The 16,107-nt window shown below is 36.9% G+C and overlaps 3 protein-coding genes across 5 annotated transcripts in view; 2 read left to right on the forward strand and 1 right to left on the reverse strand.

Moving 5' to 3' along the window:
• Nucleotides 1-1,116: 1,116 nt before the first annotated feature.
• Nucleotides 1,117-7,899, forward strand: ATSPS4F (Sucrose-phosphate synthase family protein). Its single transcript, XM_086565109.1, has 15 exons — nt 1,117-1,346; nt 1,842-2,059; nt 2,317-2,406; nt 2,940-3,163; nt 3,379-3,442; nt 3,527-3,741; nt 3,978-4,458; nt 4,807-4,938; nt 5,050-5,181; nt 5,293-5,469; nt 5,566-5,619; nt 5,736-5,798; nt 5,929-6,786; nt 6,938-7,065; nt 7,181-7,899. The coding sequence occupies exons 2-15, from the start codon at nt 1,883-1,885 to the stop codon at nt 7,455-7,457; spliced, it is 3,072 nt and encodes a 1,023-aa protein (XP_086421235.1). The 5' UTR covers nt 1,117-1,346; nt 1,842-1,882; the 3' UTR covers nt 7,458-7,899.
• Nucleotides 7,900-8,975: 1,076 nt separating this feature from the next.
• On the forward strand, nt 8,976-11,609 carry LOC147490427 (uncharacterized). The gene is made up of 4 exons (XM_086566538.1): nt 8,976-9,121; nt 9,211-9,568; nt 10,541-10,612; nt 11,112-11,609. The coding sequence occupies exons 2-4, from the start codon at nt 9,224-9,226 to the stop codon at nt 11,349-11,351; spliced, it is 657 nt and encodes a 218-aa protein (XP_086422664.1). The 5' UTR covers nt 8,976-9,121; nt 9,211-9,223; the 3' UTR covers nt 11,352-11,609.
• Nucleotides 11,610-11,978: 369 nt separating this feature from the next.
• Nucleotides 11,979-16,107, reverse strand: part of LOC147490428 (Pseudouridine synthase family protein) — a 28,217-nt gene continuing 24,088 nt past the window's right edge. For 2 of the 3 annotated variants that reach the window (XM_086566817.1, XM_086566816.1), the window contains exons 6-15: nt 15,965-16,075; nt 15,607-15,691; nt 15,197-15,290; nt 14,806-14,866; nt 14,579-14,709; nt 13,794-13,911; nt 13,423-13,546; nt 12,770-12,877; nt 12,609-12,677; nt 11,979-12,234 (exon numbers count right to left, since the gene is read on the reverse strand). In XM_086566817.1, the coding sequence (XP_086422943.1) occupies nt 12,188-12,234; nt 12,609-12,677; nt 12,770-12,877; nt 13,423-13,546; nt 13,794-13,911; nt 14,579-14,709; nt 14,806-14,866; nt 15,197-15,290; nt 15,607-15,691; nt 15,965-16,075 (948 nt within the window). In that variant the 3' untranslated portion in view covers nt 11,979-12,187. The remainder of the gene's footprint in view (nt 12,235-12,608; nt 12,678-12,769; nt 12,878-13,422; nt 13,547-13,793; nt 13,912-14,578; nt 14,710-14,805; nt 14,867-15,196; nt 15,291-15,606; nt 15,692-15,964; nt 16,076-16,107) is intronic. The other variant, XM_086566818.1, reaches the window with a different exon arrangement.

The following is a 16,107-nucleotide window of genomic DNA, read 5'->3' on the forward strand; positions in this document are numbered from 1 at the left end:
GGTCTTAACTTTTGCTGGATTTTTGACTCCTTCCAAATTTAAAACCCTTTTAACAGTCCCATTAGAATGATATTTTTGTAGTTGGGGTGTTATATTTGCTTTTAGCTGCCTATATAGTCCCTGACTTGCTCTTATCATGTATCTAAACAAAGTGACAATTCTTTGTTTTTTAAAACTTTCTTAGTAGTAAAGTTTTGAGTTTTGACTAGTATATATGTACATGTACATAAACCGTGAGTATTTTGGTCTTCTTTTTGTGGTGTCTGTTAATGCAAATAAATAGAAGTGATGAAATGCCAAATTAAATGTCGTTGGATGGTACTTAGTAGTTAGTACTAACTGATAACTGATTAAGAAGATGAGATATGCTCTTTTGGCCTCAACACATTCTATTTAGTAGTTATCTATCATTCTATTTAGTAGTTATCTATCCCAACACATTCTTCACAGCCTTTGCACTTGAATGGTGTCAGACTGTCAGGGATGCTATATGCTTTTTGGATCAAGGACGGTGTGATGAAAGCAGTGGACACTGGACATAGCAAAGATGCCATGTAAACTTCTTTATTACTGATATTGGTGCCATGAGCCCACGACTAGTTTATTATTCTTGGAATGGGATATTTATATGATTCCCTTCAAAATGCCAATTTATTATTTTTTTCTTTTTTCTCCTCCATAAAATTAAAAGGAATCGAGGTCGACTTACTGTACCATTTGTTTACTACTAAACTCACCATCAGAGAGCAACTTAAATCACTATCAGAGATCAGGAAAAGCCAGAAATTGGATGGACGCACCCTCTAAAACTCTATCTTTCGGCTAGACCATACTTAACCATGGTCCACCATTCGAGTGGCTCAACTGAATTCCATTTTATGTTTATTACAAAATCATGAATTGAAATCATGTCAAGTGGTTGAAAAATAGCAAAAAGCAATGGCACATATTGTTGGAAAAAGGATAACAGAAAGAAAAGACTAGCCACAGATGGAATAATCTTTAACCATTTGGATATTCTTCGAGATATCCATGTAATTATACATTGAGTAAATGTTACCACTTGATCTTTTTGAGCCTCCCATGTTAACCTGGGCATATCTCATGTGTACCAGTATTCAAGTTGTGAGGCGAAAAGTACTTTGTCATATTCCTTGGTTGTGTTCCATTCATGCATTATATATAAAGTCTCACTTGATAGATTACTTGCTTGTTACACAAAATAAGTTATGAGAAAGCTTCTCTGCTTTACTAGTTCTTTCTGCAACTGAAACCATGCAGATGTTAGAAACATAAAAACTTCACCAATATAATTCCAGGTGAAAAGAAAGGAGACACACTTCATTGTAAGCTGTTATTCATTGCTACATAGTTTTCACTTATGGTTTTGTTGTTGCAAACTTGTATTAGACCTCATATAGTAGTAGTATTTTTCCTAGCTACCAATAATCATACACACCTAATACCTGTTCTCTCTATAAAGTGAAGCTAAACTCTACTACAGCTTTCTGTTATTGTCATGTTTTTCTTTTCTTTATGTTTTCCTCCTTTTTGTTTTGGTTCTTTTGCAAAAGTATTCAATCCATATATTGTTTACCACTGAACTGGAACTAGTGACCAATAAATTTGGGAATGGAATGCATATATATATCATACTACAGAACAATATATGTTAGTATGTACGAGATTCCAATAAGATCATTAACCTTCATTTAGTTGAGAAGGTCAGGTTTCTGCTTCCTCCTTGACGTGGTCATGCAATCAGCACGCGTTTGTCAGAAAATTCTTTTTTTCCCCCTTATTTTCAGTGGAATTTGAGAAAATTTCATTTTATCCTGCAGGAGAATCAACATAACTAGTTCAGAAAATAGGGAGGGAGAAGATGGCTAGGAATGAGTGGATAAATGGATACTTGGAAGCGATTTTGGACGCAGGAAGTACCAAAAAAGATGCTCACTGGATTTCAGATGCAAATTCTCTTTTTAGTCCGACCAAGTACTTCGTCGAGGAAGTTGTTAACCGTTTTGATGAGACTGATCTCCATCGTACCTGGATCAAGGTATACATATCATATAGCTTCTTTAGGACAATTAGTAGATGAAACTGAATAGATAGGTAGGACACTGTAGGTGTACCCTAAATCCTAATGCATGCAAATTCAAGGAATGAGTAAAGGTAATCTTAATCTCCAAATATCTGGTAGTCTAGAGCAATCATTCATATATGGTGTTTCTGTAGAACCTTCCATAAAAGAGACTTGGGACTTGCTATGGACCTACAAGAAAGTTTGTCTAACTGAGGAATTATTATGTATAGGTGATTGCAACAAGGAACTCGCGTGAACGCAACAATAGGCTGGAGAATATGTGCTGGAGAATTTGGCATCTCGCTCGTAAAAAGAAACAAGTAAAATTTCATCTCTCTGCTACACCATATTTTTGGGAATATTCCTTAAAAGTATACAGCAGTAGTTTTTTGTCTGCCATGTCCATATTATTCTTCAAAAAAGTCAGTCTACTCATCTCTAGTGGGTCTCTCTTTAATACACCACTGATCTGAGACATAACCCTGTCAAAAGAAATTGACTTGTGGAGTTTTGGGGCCTATGTTGGCTTTTAGTATTTTGGAATAACCTTGGCTGAGAACTCATTGTTCTGTTGAGACTTGAGATTTGAGACCACCTGATAAAAAGATAGTCGTGTGGTCATTAGAATTGTTGCTCTACTATTTCTACGTTTGATGTACATAGCTTGTAGAGTTGTTACAGTAGTTGATATGCTTCTATTCCAGTCATTACTGCATCATGTATACTAAAATGCTTGCGCTCAAAATTAAAATGCTCTGTATTATTGAGATGAATGACACTCAAAGTGACAAACGACCACTCAATAACATGCACTGTTTATAATCTAGTTTTATCTGAGATTGTTTGTTGGTAGATTGCGTGGGAAGATGCACAAAGACTTGCAAAGCGGCGCATTGAGCGTGAGGAAGGTCGCAAAGATGCTTCAGAGGACCTGTCAGAGCTTTCTGAAGGTGAAAAGGAGAAAGGTGACAGTAATCAAACAGAACCACATAAGGAAAAAATGCTTCGACACAATTCTGTACTACAAATGTGGTCCGATGAGAACAAGTCCAAGCACCTATACATAGTCTTGATCAGGTATTAATCCAACATTTTGGGTATCTACTTGGATACACAGAAGTTGCTTTTCTTTCTTTCTTCAGATAAAAACACGAGAACCAGCTTGTTAAATTGTCTTTAAAATCTACTTCCAGAAAGACAAATTGTAGAACAAAGAGAACATTACCACAAACTCAAAAAGCATGTGAAATACAAATCATGTGACAAAAAGAATCATTGCATTCTTCTTTTAGCTTACATGGATTGGTGCGAGGAGACAACATGGAACTGGGAAGAGATTCAGACACAGGTGGTCAGGTAACATTAACGGCTTGAGATATTGTTTACACAAGTTTTGTGCCAAATAAAAAATTTAGACTTATATATACTTTTGGCCATCAGGTGAAATATGTGGTAGAACTTGCAAGAGCTTTAGCAAAAACCAAAGGTGTATACCGGGTTGATCTCTTGACTCGCCAAATCTCCTCTCCTGATGTTGACTCTAGCTACGGTGAGCCCATTGAGATGTTGTCATCCCCATCAGATATAGATTCTCACGCCGAAGGTGATGGTTGTGGAGCCTACATAATTCGACTCCCATGTGGAGCTCCTAACAGGTAGCAAATTGTCTTCGCTATTGTAAGTTCAGATAATGGTAGCTTACAGAATGAACAAAATGTTGCAAGTGTTAACCCTGAAATTCTTCCATTGAAATGAGTCCAAGTGTTACTTATCTTGATATCTATGAATAACTAGTAGTTTAACACCTCCCCCTTTCATATTATTCATATTGAGATTATTTTCTGAACAGTCAGTCGTGATAGGTAACTCACTATTCCTAAATGTAACACAGGTATATACCGAAAGAATCACTGTGGCCTCACATACCAGAGTTTGTCGACCAGGCATTGACCCACATTGTGAACATGGCAAGGGTCATAGGTGACCAAGTTGAAGGGGGAAAGCCAATATGGCCTTATGTGATTCATGGCCACTATGCAGATGCTGGAGAGGTGGCAGCTTACTTGTCTGGTTCTCTGAATGTTCCAATGGTGTTGACTGGCCACTCATTAGGACGAAACAAATTCGAGCAGCTGTTAAAACAAGGGAGACTTTCTAAAGAGGACATCAATTCAACATACAAGATAATGAAGAGAATCGAAGCTGAGGAGTTTGGCCTGGATGCTGCTGAAATGGTGGTGACTAGCACTAGGCAAGAGATAGAAGAGCAGTGGGGACTATATGATGGATTTGATGTCAAGCTTGAGAGAAAGCTTAGGGTGAGGAGAAGAAGAGGAGTCAGCTGTCTTGGTCGTAACATGCCTCGAATGGTGGTATGTACATACAGTTCTCCCTCTTCTCCATTTATATTGTGTTTAAGCTGTTGTAAAGCTTTAAGCAATTGTTGGAGTCAACAAAAAAATGTTGTTTAGAGGGTTAGCTCTGTGCTTCCCCTCAAAGGATAGCTCCTTACCGTTCCTCATCAAGTACAAGCTCTTCCAATGTAAAATCTTTAAAATCTAAAAGTGATGGCTGTTTTCGATCGATTACTTGTAGCGATCTTGATTCTTCACCGAACATCTTTAAAAGCTGTAAATTGTTGAATACATGTTATAGTGATCTATTGTAAGTTCTAACTTCTGTATTGATAGTATGCATGTTTTTTCTTCCCACTATGTTAGGTCATCCCGCCAGGAATGGACTTCAGTTATGTCACAACGCAGGAGTCAATAGATGGTGACAAGGATCTCACATCAATGATCGGCTCTGATTCAATTGAAAACAAAAAAAATCTACCACCAATATGGTCTGAGGTAATATCATTTCAAACCATGTCTCCTTTGTGTGAATTGACATTCTATCTTCCTTATTTCAGTAGTAAATGAAATATAAACTGTTTTCCCTTGGTGAACTATTTGTTGCAGATTATGCGATTTTTCACAAACCCTCACAAGCCCATGATACTGGCATTGTCCCGCCCTGACCCGAAGAAAAATGTCACAACTTTACTCACGGCGTTTGGGGAGAGCAAACATCTACGAGAGATAGCAAATTTGGTAAACCCTGAACTTTTCTCAATTTTACAAAGTAGTAACTTTCAGGCTGCTAGTTTTCTTCTCCCTTTTCTGTTGGTAGTTGTGCATATTGATAAAATATCTGGTTTGCAGACACTTATACTTGGCAACAGAGACGACATAGAAGACATGTCCAATACCAGCTCAGTTGTTCTCACAACGGTTCTCAAACTCATTGACAAGTATGACTTGTATGGTCAAGTTGCATACCCCAAACATCACAAGCAGTCTGATGTTCCAGAGATATACAGATTGGCTGCTAAGACTAAGGTATCATATTGACATCAAACAATCCTTAAAAATAAAATTCTCCATAATCAGGTTTTCTATTCTGATTGTCACTCAAAACGTGTTATGTCTTGTTAGGGAGTCTTCATCAATCCAGCACTAGTAGAGCCCTTTGGTCTGACACTAATAGAGGTATATATATATGTATTAAGCTCTATATCTGACAGAAAATGAAGATGTCTTAAACAATTTAGAAGTTCACTACATTATATTCTATATTCTAACCTGAAATATATACTTTTGGACAGGCATCTGCTTATGGTTTACCTACTGTTGCAACAAAAAATGGAGGGCCTGTGGATATCCATAAGGTAAATCTTATAACTACTATCAGTCTAATTGGCAGGGGGATTGCCTAACTTGGTCTACTTTGATTAGCATGCATGAATGTACTAAACTAAATGCAATTGCTTTCTGATCTAATGAAGTTACACTTCTCAGGCATTGAGCAACGGTCTTCTTGTTGACCCACATGATCAGAAAGCAATTGCTGACGCCCTCTTAAAGCTCGTAGCTGAAAAGGGCTTGTGGCTAGAGTGTCGTAAAAATGGTCTGAAGAACATCCATCGTTTCTCATGGCCTGAACATTGTAGGAACTACCTCTCCCACATAGAGCACTGCACAGATAGCCACTCTAGAGCCCGCCTAGAGATTGTGCCTCAACGTGTCGAAGAACCCATGAGTGACTCCCTAAAGGATGTTGAAGACCTCTCATTAAGATTCTCTATTGATGGGGAGTTCAAAGTAAATGGGGACTTGGATCCTGTTAGTCGACAAAAGGAGCTTATAGACACACTAACTCATCATCATTCAATTACTAGTAGCGGCAATGCAGGCATATCCAACTACTCCCCTGGGAAACGACAAAGGTTCTTTGTCATAGCGGTCGACTGTTATGATGCTAATGGAGATGTGTCTAATGATGCCTTCTCAATGATCATCAAGCCGATTCTTGCAGCAGCCTCAGATCCTGCTGGGAAAACGGGGGTTCTGATATCAACCGGTTCAACATTAGCTGAAACAATGGAAGCATTGAGGTCTAGCCAATTGGAACCTAGTGATTTTGATGCCTTGATTTGTAGAAGTGGGAGTGAGATGTATTATCCATGGAGAGACATGGTAGCTGATATGGACTATTCAGCACATGTGGAATATCGTTGGCCAAGTGATCACGTGAGGTCTACAGTTGCGAGACTCGCAGGGTTGGAAGGTGAAAGTGATGGGAATGATATAGCAGAGTATGTGGTGGCTTGTAGTTCCCATTGCTACACTTACAAGGTCAATAAACCAGGAGCAAAGGTCAGTTACAACTTCAGTCCTCATTCTAGGTCCAATAATGTTTTATAGGCGATCCCTCGAAGGACCCTAATCAATTTTGCATTCTATGTTTTGTACAGACAAGCTAATATCATGCAACATGAACATATCATCAATTCCTATTTTTTTCCAGGCTCGAAAAACTGATGAACTTCGCCAAAAGTTACGAATGCGAGGTTTCCGGTGCAACCTTGTTTACAGCTGTGCTGCAACACGGTTGAATGTGGTTCCATTGTTTGCATCAAGAGCACAAGCATTGAGGTTTGTTTTATTCAACTTAAAATGTTGTATGTGTGCTATAAACGCCATTACAAATACTACAGGATTTAGTATGAGATTTCTTCAGTGGTACCAAACCATTTTTTAAATTGTGAAGGTACCTATCTGTTCGATGGGGGATCGACCTTTCTAAAATGGTAGTATTTGTGGGGGAAAAGGGAGACACTGACTATGAAGATCTGCTCGTAGGCCTTCACAAATCCGTGATTCTTACAGGCTCCGTGGAAAATGGGAGCGAGGCGCTTCTTCGTAGTGCTGAAATTTACAAAAGGGAAGATACAGTACCACAAGACAGCCCTAACATAGTCTTAGTGAAGGAGGGTTTTGGCACTTCTGACATCACACTTGCACTCAACAGTATTCTTGGAAGTTAATAATTGATTAATTTCAACTTTTCAAGTTCCTGCTTTTAATATGTAGTATATAATTACCTCATCTATAGAAATATGCTGTAAAAGTGTTTTGTATACAAATCTATATGGTACAAGAGCCAACAAGTTAATAGGAGGGTAAAAGCAACATGCAGCTTCAGTGGCATCCTTGAGTGAAAAGAACAATAGCAAAACCATAGCTGCTGCTCTGCCCTTGAGAATCAAGCGTGACCTGAAGAGGAAAAGAGAAAGATGTGGTTACATGCTTCTCCTACATGTAAAAACAGAGATAAGGCATTCCCAATTTCCCATATGCGGCACATACCTTACCTTACAGGATGTTGTTGTACTAAATTCAGTTTTCATAATTTATGCTATCATTGAGAATTTCCAAATATATTTTAGTGCCTTGTAATTTTTAATCTACCATTACTTTCTTGTTCAATTCGAGCTTTAACTCAGCATATATCCATTCAGTTTCTCAACAGAGCATCATCATCATAATGCTCAACTACAACAAAACCAAAACCCATAGAATCTCTGTTTCCGTCCATGCAAGTCCAATGGGGGCTCATATGGGCTGATAAAGGCCAATATAGCAGCCCAACCACAAAAATGTCATTCCAATGGATGCTAAAAGGGTCTTAAATTTTGGAATGAGTTAAAAACTCGGCCAAAGTTAAGACCTTCACTAGCCGCTGCCATAATAAGTTCCAGGAGACGGACGGCATAGTTTCTGCCGTCTGTTGGTTATTTATGTACATACGACATAGTCTTCCGTTTTAATTAAATAAACAGACGACAAACACTATGTCGTCCGTACTTTCCAGACACTCGACGCGATTTAGAATTAGCCAAATTCAACCATTTTTTCACTCACATGCATTTACTTGTCATCAAAGCTTAAACCCTAAACTCCTCAACTATCAACTCTTCAACCACCAATCTCATTTCTTGTGTCAACTTTATAGACTACAAATTTCTCAATTTTGTCTTCACTCACATTTTTTGTATTACTATTCTCAACTTTGTAACATTTATTCTCATATTTATTCTCAACTTTACAACTTTTCTTCTCACATTCAAAATGTTTTCTTCTTATCGCTATGTTGAATCAAGTTCTTCATCCGAAGATGAGAACATGTTCGTACGAAGCTATTCATGATCATCGAGGCTCGGTCCCTAATAAAAAGTACATTTATCGTGATCGAATTGACACTCACAATAAGATTATGAGAAATTATTTCGTGCAATACCCGAAAGTATCCCTTTGATATCTTCCGTAGAATGTTTAGGATGCACCGCCGCCCTTGATATCTTTTTCCGAATCTTGAAAACTTCTTAACCAAAAACATTGTAAGAAAAGAGAGAGAGAAGTACCAATAAAATAGAGAAGAAGAATAAGAACTAAAGAACCACATCTCTTATTGTTTTCTCTTTTTTTTCATATTTTAATCCATGTCTTTTGGTTGTTTTTACTCCCAATGGATACCGTTAATCAGTTATACTGGGCCAACTAACTAATCCATTCACCAAAAACACACTTCCCCAAAAAAAAAAAAACTCAAAAAAAGAAGCGCCATTTCAAACTCCCCTATATAAACCCCCTCTTCATTTTCAGCTCTCATAAATATCTTTCCTCCTCTCCTCCTCATTTTCAAGATCCAGTAATTCTCTCTCTCTCTCTCTCTCTCTCTCTCTCTCTCTCTCTCTCTCTTTTTCATTCATCATTCATTGTTTTTGTTTTTGTTTGCAGGTTGAAGAATTAAATGGAAACGTTTCTTGATTCTCCGTCATCTTCTTATCGAACTAATTCACCATTTACTCCTTCTCCACATCATAATCATCAACTTTATAATAATAATAATATTCAGAAGAAGATTCTGTTTTCTTCTTCTCCATCTTCTTCATCTTCATCGAGATATGTGTTTGATAATATTGGTGAAGATGTAATTGTTATGGATGGAATTTTAGTCAAATCCTTTTTATCTGATTCCAAATCTTCATCTTCTTCTTCTTCTTCTTCTGGGAATATGAATCATCATCGTTATAGGATCGATATTTGTCGGTATTGGGAAGATACCGGTACTTGTCGTTTCGGTTCTAAATGCCAGGTGATTTTTTCATTATCTCGATATATTTCGTCTTTTTTTTTGAGTCCTTTTTAATTACTATATTATATGAGTTCGTCTACCCTGAGGATATCCTTATAGTGAACTTTTTTTATTTTCGGACCGTTGGATCACACATTCTTATGAGGATATTCTCGTGGTAGCCCAGGCTTATATGTTATTACAAGTTTCTAATTACAAATATTGTTGTGAAAGGGAGACCGTAGGAGTCCTTTTTAATTGCTATATTATATGAGTTCGTCTACCCCGAGAATATTCTCATAGTGAACTTTTTTATTTTCGGACCGTTGGATCACACATTTCGGACCTTATGAGGATATTCTCGGGTAGCCCAGGCTTATATTTTATTACAAGTTTCTAATTACAAGTATTGTTGTGAAAAAGAGACCTTATTCCCGTAGGAGTCCCGTCCTACATATATATACAACTTGCTACCCGAGGATATTCTCATAGTGAACTTTTTTATTTTCGGACCGTTAGATCACACATTCTTATGAGGATATTCTCGGGGTAGCCCTGAGTTATATTTTATTACAAGTTTCTAATTACAAGTATTGTTGTGAAAGGAGACCTTATTCACGTAGGAGTCCCTGATGTGTGCCCTATATATATACAACTTGCTACCCAAGTCTCATAATAGTGACCATTCCTGCCATGCCTCCAAAGTTTTCCATGGTAAAGTAACTAGAACTAGATTCATGGCTTTTCTGTGTAGAACTAGATTTTTTTTTTTTTTATTGGCAAGCTTGTTTTAAATAAGATTAGTAACTTTTTGATGTTGGTGGGGTTCGTGCTCTAGACCTCCGGTATCATCACCCAAAGGTTTTACCGACTAGGTAGAACTAGAATTTAATGTAGTATAACATTGATGAGTGCGTTTAGGGATTTTTTTTATTTATTGGTTCTCTTGTTACCTTTTTAAATTGAACCTGGATCTTATTTTGTTACTTGTAGTCTGCCCATGGGAAAGAAGAGCTTCGGCCTTCACGCTATTCCACCAAAAACCAGCCAGAGAACAGGCCAGAGGTAATTCAAGAAATTCCTTATATAAATTCTGAACTCTACTAGACTTGCGCGCCCCACACACACACACAGAAGATTATGGATACTGTAACTGGTATTACATGAAGGGTTGAGGACCATCAGATGTTATGTATGGTTTAAGTATGCAGATCCCAAGTCCAATTTGCATAGGCACATGAATTAAGGTCAATTGTTTACTATCTGTTTAGCTTTCCTAAGTGTATTATTGGGAATCGATTATACTTGTCAAACAAAAAGATGATGAGTAAGACTTTAGACAAGTCCTTAATTAGGTTAGATTTTGATGCATCAACAACCATACTTATGTGGAACAATAATTAAAACCACAAAATATCATGTATAAGACATCAAAATTTTATGTTTTCAGTGTAGTATGCAAATTGTGAAAGCACTGACACAAATCCAAACTGGCTTCATTCCAACTATTGGTGAATTGTGAGTGTTAAGTATCACTAACAGTATTATTATCTTCTATGTGCAGGGACAGCCATCTAAGACTACAGGAGCATCATACGCATATGTTGCAAAAAGTCAACCTCTTACTGCGGCAATGAATGTACCAGCATCAACTCAGGTGGGTCAACAGAGTGTCACTAATGATTGGTCACCTGCAGATGATGGCATTATCGACTCTTCTGAAACCGGTGCTTTTGAAGCCTCCATCAGTAACTCTGGTCAAAAGAAGAGGTTACCAATTTTCAGACAAATTTGTCCAGAGTAGAAGTACCAGTGCTGCTGATTCCAAAAACATCACACGATTTTGAATTTTTCTCAATATACCCACAGGAAAACTTTCCCTCTAGCTTGCTTAGTTTTTAGTGACTTGGTCTCAAGACCATGACAATGACAAGAACTCTTATACTTTACTTAGAAGGATAGAACTACTATACTTAGAATATGCAGAGTAACTGTTCTGATTATGATTGACGATATCAGCTAGCAATGATGATGATAAATAGCGTACTTCTTAAACCGAAAATGTGTTGTTCTATTGCCTGTCCTCCTGGGCTTATTGTCGGGGATGTTCTTTGGTGAATTATTTCTTAGTCTTGGTAGTTCTTTGAATAGAAGTGAGAATAGCTCCAGTGTACAAGGGGGGGAAAAAAAGGTAAATAGCATGGAACTAGGGTCCAATGGCGATGTCTCGCCATGCTTGTTGTTGCTTTTCTAAGTGTATATGGCCCTTGTTTGGGTTTGCAGGAAGGGTAAAAGTGCTCTACATTCTGGATATCTCCACTAATGATTAACATCTACGTGATTTGTGATATTCCATCCTTGTTCAAGGATTAATGGTTTTCATGTCTTGTGACAAATCACACACTACACATCAAATTTCTAACTCAAAAAGTAAGAAACCAATCCTGAAAAGTGTTTTTTTATTTAATCAAGAAACAAGATACTTCTTTCTCTGAAATCTATATATTGGTTCATCATCAAAGTAGTATACTAAATAATTTTATGGTACATGTACAGTAAAAACAAACAAGAAACACTAGAGAATTGCTTTATCCGTGAAAAATCAGCAAAGACTCGAATCAATCTGAAATCGCAGAGCTCTCAGACGTCTCTTCCTTCTTTTTTGGCCTTCCGCTCTTCATAGGAGGCTGGAAATGTCGGTAAACAAAATCAGCCAATAATAGCAGGGGTTTCTTTAAAGTTAAAATGAGCTTCAGAAGTTTGAATTTTGGATGGCCTAGTAATAAACTGGTGGATCATCCCCCAAAATCCACTTTTTGTGCGACATGGTTAAGAACATTATTAAATTGTTCAAAACAAACACTGGTATATATTTTATTTTCTTCTTTTGCTGCACGTAACCAATACCTGAGATACTTATGATTTTCCAAATCCTTGACTTATGGTGCATGATGTAAACTCCATGTCTGTTAATGATAACCATATTTGTCCACAAAACTGGAAAACTTAATATAGCCTACATATCCTAACTGACACCCTAAACTGGTACAAGAGGACTTACGTTCAGTAGGTCGTGACATGAGAGGAATGTGAGCTGCCTTCTTTTTTATATGGTTTAAAGGAATTTGACCTGAAACTCAATGAGGCCAGTTTTACCAATCCACAAATAAATCTGAGGAAAAGACCAATATACAGGATTCAGTTGGTTATTTCTTTATGTACCGTTTGTTGTAGAGGAGCAGCTTAGCAGACCCTCCTGAAAGATGGCGGCTTGGAGTCTGTAATATCTTATCTCATTCTTTAAGTGCTCATGCAATGATTGCCCTGCATCTACAGTAAAACAAATAAATGAAATAAAACAAATAAATTATTTACAAGCCAATTTTCTTTACCAATAATGTGGTCAGAAACAGTATGGGTTACGAAATTACGGCTCTACAAGTACAAGAAGAAAACTTGGCTTGTACACTCCACAAGATATATTAAGTTGACAACTTAAACAATATTGTGCTGTTCAATCGCAATGTATCCTTAGTTTTCACCAATTGTGTACGTCTAATTTCAACAAATAAATACTTTGGCAAAGATTGATGAAAATTATCACAATGTTGACACCAGACACAATGATGAACAAACACAGCAATCACACCAGGTACCATGGATTATTGGCCATTGCTACTGATTTACCAGGAAATAGTGATGACCAACATTGTTTTAGCTAATTATGATACCACTACTTGCATATGAAATAAATCTTACGACTAGAGATAAAAAAGAGAAATATGAAGCAGGTTAACTGCACCAGACTCTTCATCGAGTTAAATGAGGTAGAGAGAACCGAGTGCATGTAGCAATGCTGTTTCTTACTGCATTACCTGGAGAACAATTGAATTTGAGACCTTCAAACTCGCATGATTGAAGAATCAACGGAAGCTCAGGGGCCATGACATACTGAGGTTTCCTAGGAGTCTTGTTAATATCCAATAATTCATCTATCACCTACAGCAAATTAATGCAGTTTAAATGTGAGATGTTTGTCCTGGTAAGAAATGGACATAAGCAAATTATGAAGTGGATATGACTTTGAATAAATGATCTCTGCATAAAGTATTACAATTTCATAACATGTTTTGAAGAAATGATGAAATAATGTGAAAGGTTTGACCACTGTGATTATTTAGTGAATTTTATAATTACTTTCTAGATGGAATACAATTAACCACTTACAACATTATTGTGTACTCACATCGGGGACTTCAAGACCATGACCAGTCATAAATAGCACAGCAACCATGCATCGAATCTGGTGCCACAGGAAAGCACTACCTTTAATTGTCATTGCCAACAGTTCATCGCCTTCAGACCTGTCATTATGTGGCAAAAATTAATTTAACTACAAAAGAGTTTAGACTGTAATGCAACACATTTCATATTCAATTGGCATCATCTCCTAAAAGCTGAAAACAAGTTCTCCAAGATTCAGTGGTTTTATAAAAATTAAATAAATATACATAATATAAATTAATTAAAAAAAATATTCAGTGCTATTTTATAATATTGATTTGACTCCATGTAGTCGGAAGCATAGAACACAACATAGCCAAATTTGTGATAGAACACAACACAACACATTTCATACTATTTTATAATATTGATTTGATTCCATGTAGTCAAAAGCATAGAACACAACATAGCCAAATTTGCGAAATATCGTGAACTTTGACAAGGTTGAAAGAATCATAACTGGTAAATCTTGTCTATATTCACTGCCAATTATTTTGACAGCATCTAGTGCCCTTAATGAAATTGTAAAATGTTGACACGGCAGTCTTTTGATGGCATATGCAAAATTTCAGGTAGTCAGAAGGGTCCTGGACACCCCCCCCCCAACAAGTTGAATAGAGAAATAAGAGGCAACATCAAAATTATAGTTAATACCTAAATGAAATAGCTCATGAAATAGACAGTTGGAAGGACTTCATAAGATTCATTCATTAAAAAAAAAAAGATAAAAAGAAAAAGAAAATCAACCTGCTACTGCAGCTAGAAATTTCAAATGATGTGACATGCCGTCTATAGTTGTGAACATTTGCAGCATCCATCTTACAGAAATTTCTGAAGTCATGTTGCCCAACAAATTTCTTACCAGCTACCTCCATTGCCTGGAATGTGCACAACCCAATTTGTATGAGACTTTAGTTAGATCAGTAGCGTTAAACATGAATCTAGTGAATTTCACACAGCAAAAACAAAAGTACCAGTAGATCAAGATTTCCCCTCCAGAACAGGTACTTATACTCTCTGCTCAAACAGCTAAACCTGAAATCATAAAAACAACAATTATGGTAAACAAAATTATTTTCAGGCAAAAATTTGGTACCCTAAAGACCACCAGCATTTTTGCAATTTTGACACAGCAATTATGAAACTATCGTGTATCCATCTTGTCAGGATTCTGACAGATATCATGATTTACTGAGATTTTGTCGCATATTTTGTACCGTATCCAGTGTTGACATGTGTGGAACATCATTAATATTTTCCATCATCTCTAATTGTTTGTCTTATTTTAACTAGTAAAAGATCACCATTGCACTTGAGTGATGAAAAACCTTGAGATATCCTATGTGTAGAATAAGATTGACGAACCTTGCATGAAAATTGTGTGGAACAGGACACCAGCCAATAACACGAATATCTTTTGGAAGGACTGCATTTAGGACCCTCACATAATCAATTTCTTCTGGCAAAAGGAGAGTAGACAAGCCTAATTAGCTCATATAATAAACAATTCTGTATCAACACTAAACTTTAATGGATGCTATTGTAACTTCTTCATACACGGTTTGTATATAAGGTTGCAGTCTTAAATAGATGGGAAGCTTTCTTCTTGACTGACTGGCTTTCTCGCCACTAACCATTGGGCTAACTCTATAATCAATTACAACCAAATATTTGGGGTGGCTTACATATATCCAATTCTAAATCCTGATGCAAGAATAGATTCATGGACATATAATATTGTTTAGACTGACAGCAATTGAAGAATTATCACAAACCACATATATTTTTTGGAGAAATTTCCTCACAATCTCCATGTACTCGAGGGCCCTCAAGTTTTGATCTAAGGAACAAAGAAATCACCTGCATGAAATACCATGAGTTTCATTACTGATCTCGAAGGAGATAGGGCATGCTTCAAGAACACGTAAACATGGCATGTGCATGCTTCACTGCTCAAGATCAACTAAGCTATGACATAATTAGGAAGCAGTTCAGATATAAAAGGTTTACATGTGTAAGTGGAAAACTAGCGTAAGATTGTTTAGAACACAAACAATATGCATATGTCCAGATCTCTTGCAACCACGAGATCTGGTTTAGAAACTAAAATAGTATGGTGCTTAATCAACTAACCTGACCAACTGAGGAAACCCCCTTGTCTGTTCTCCCACACCTAGTGTATTGTGATTCCTTCTTGTCACAAACCAAAAGTCTCGTCTTCTCAAGTGCCTTAAAAATTTCAGACTGCACGGAATAAAGAAGGAACGCACAATAAA

Source organism: Coptis chinensis, chromosome 6 (genome assembly GCF_015680905.1).
Source record: "Coptis chinensis isolate HL-2020 chromosome 6, ASM1568090v1, whole genome shotgun sequence".
Lineage (NCBI taxonomy): Eukaryota > Viridiplantae > Streptophyta > Magnoliopsida > Ranunculales > Ranunculaceae > Coptis > Coptis chinensis.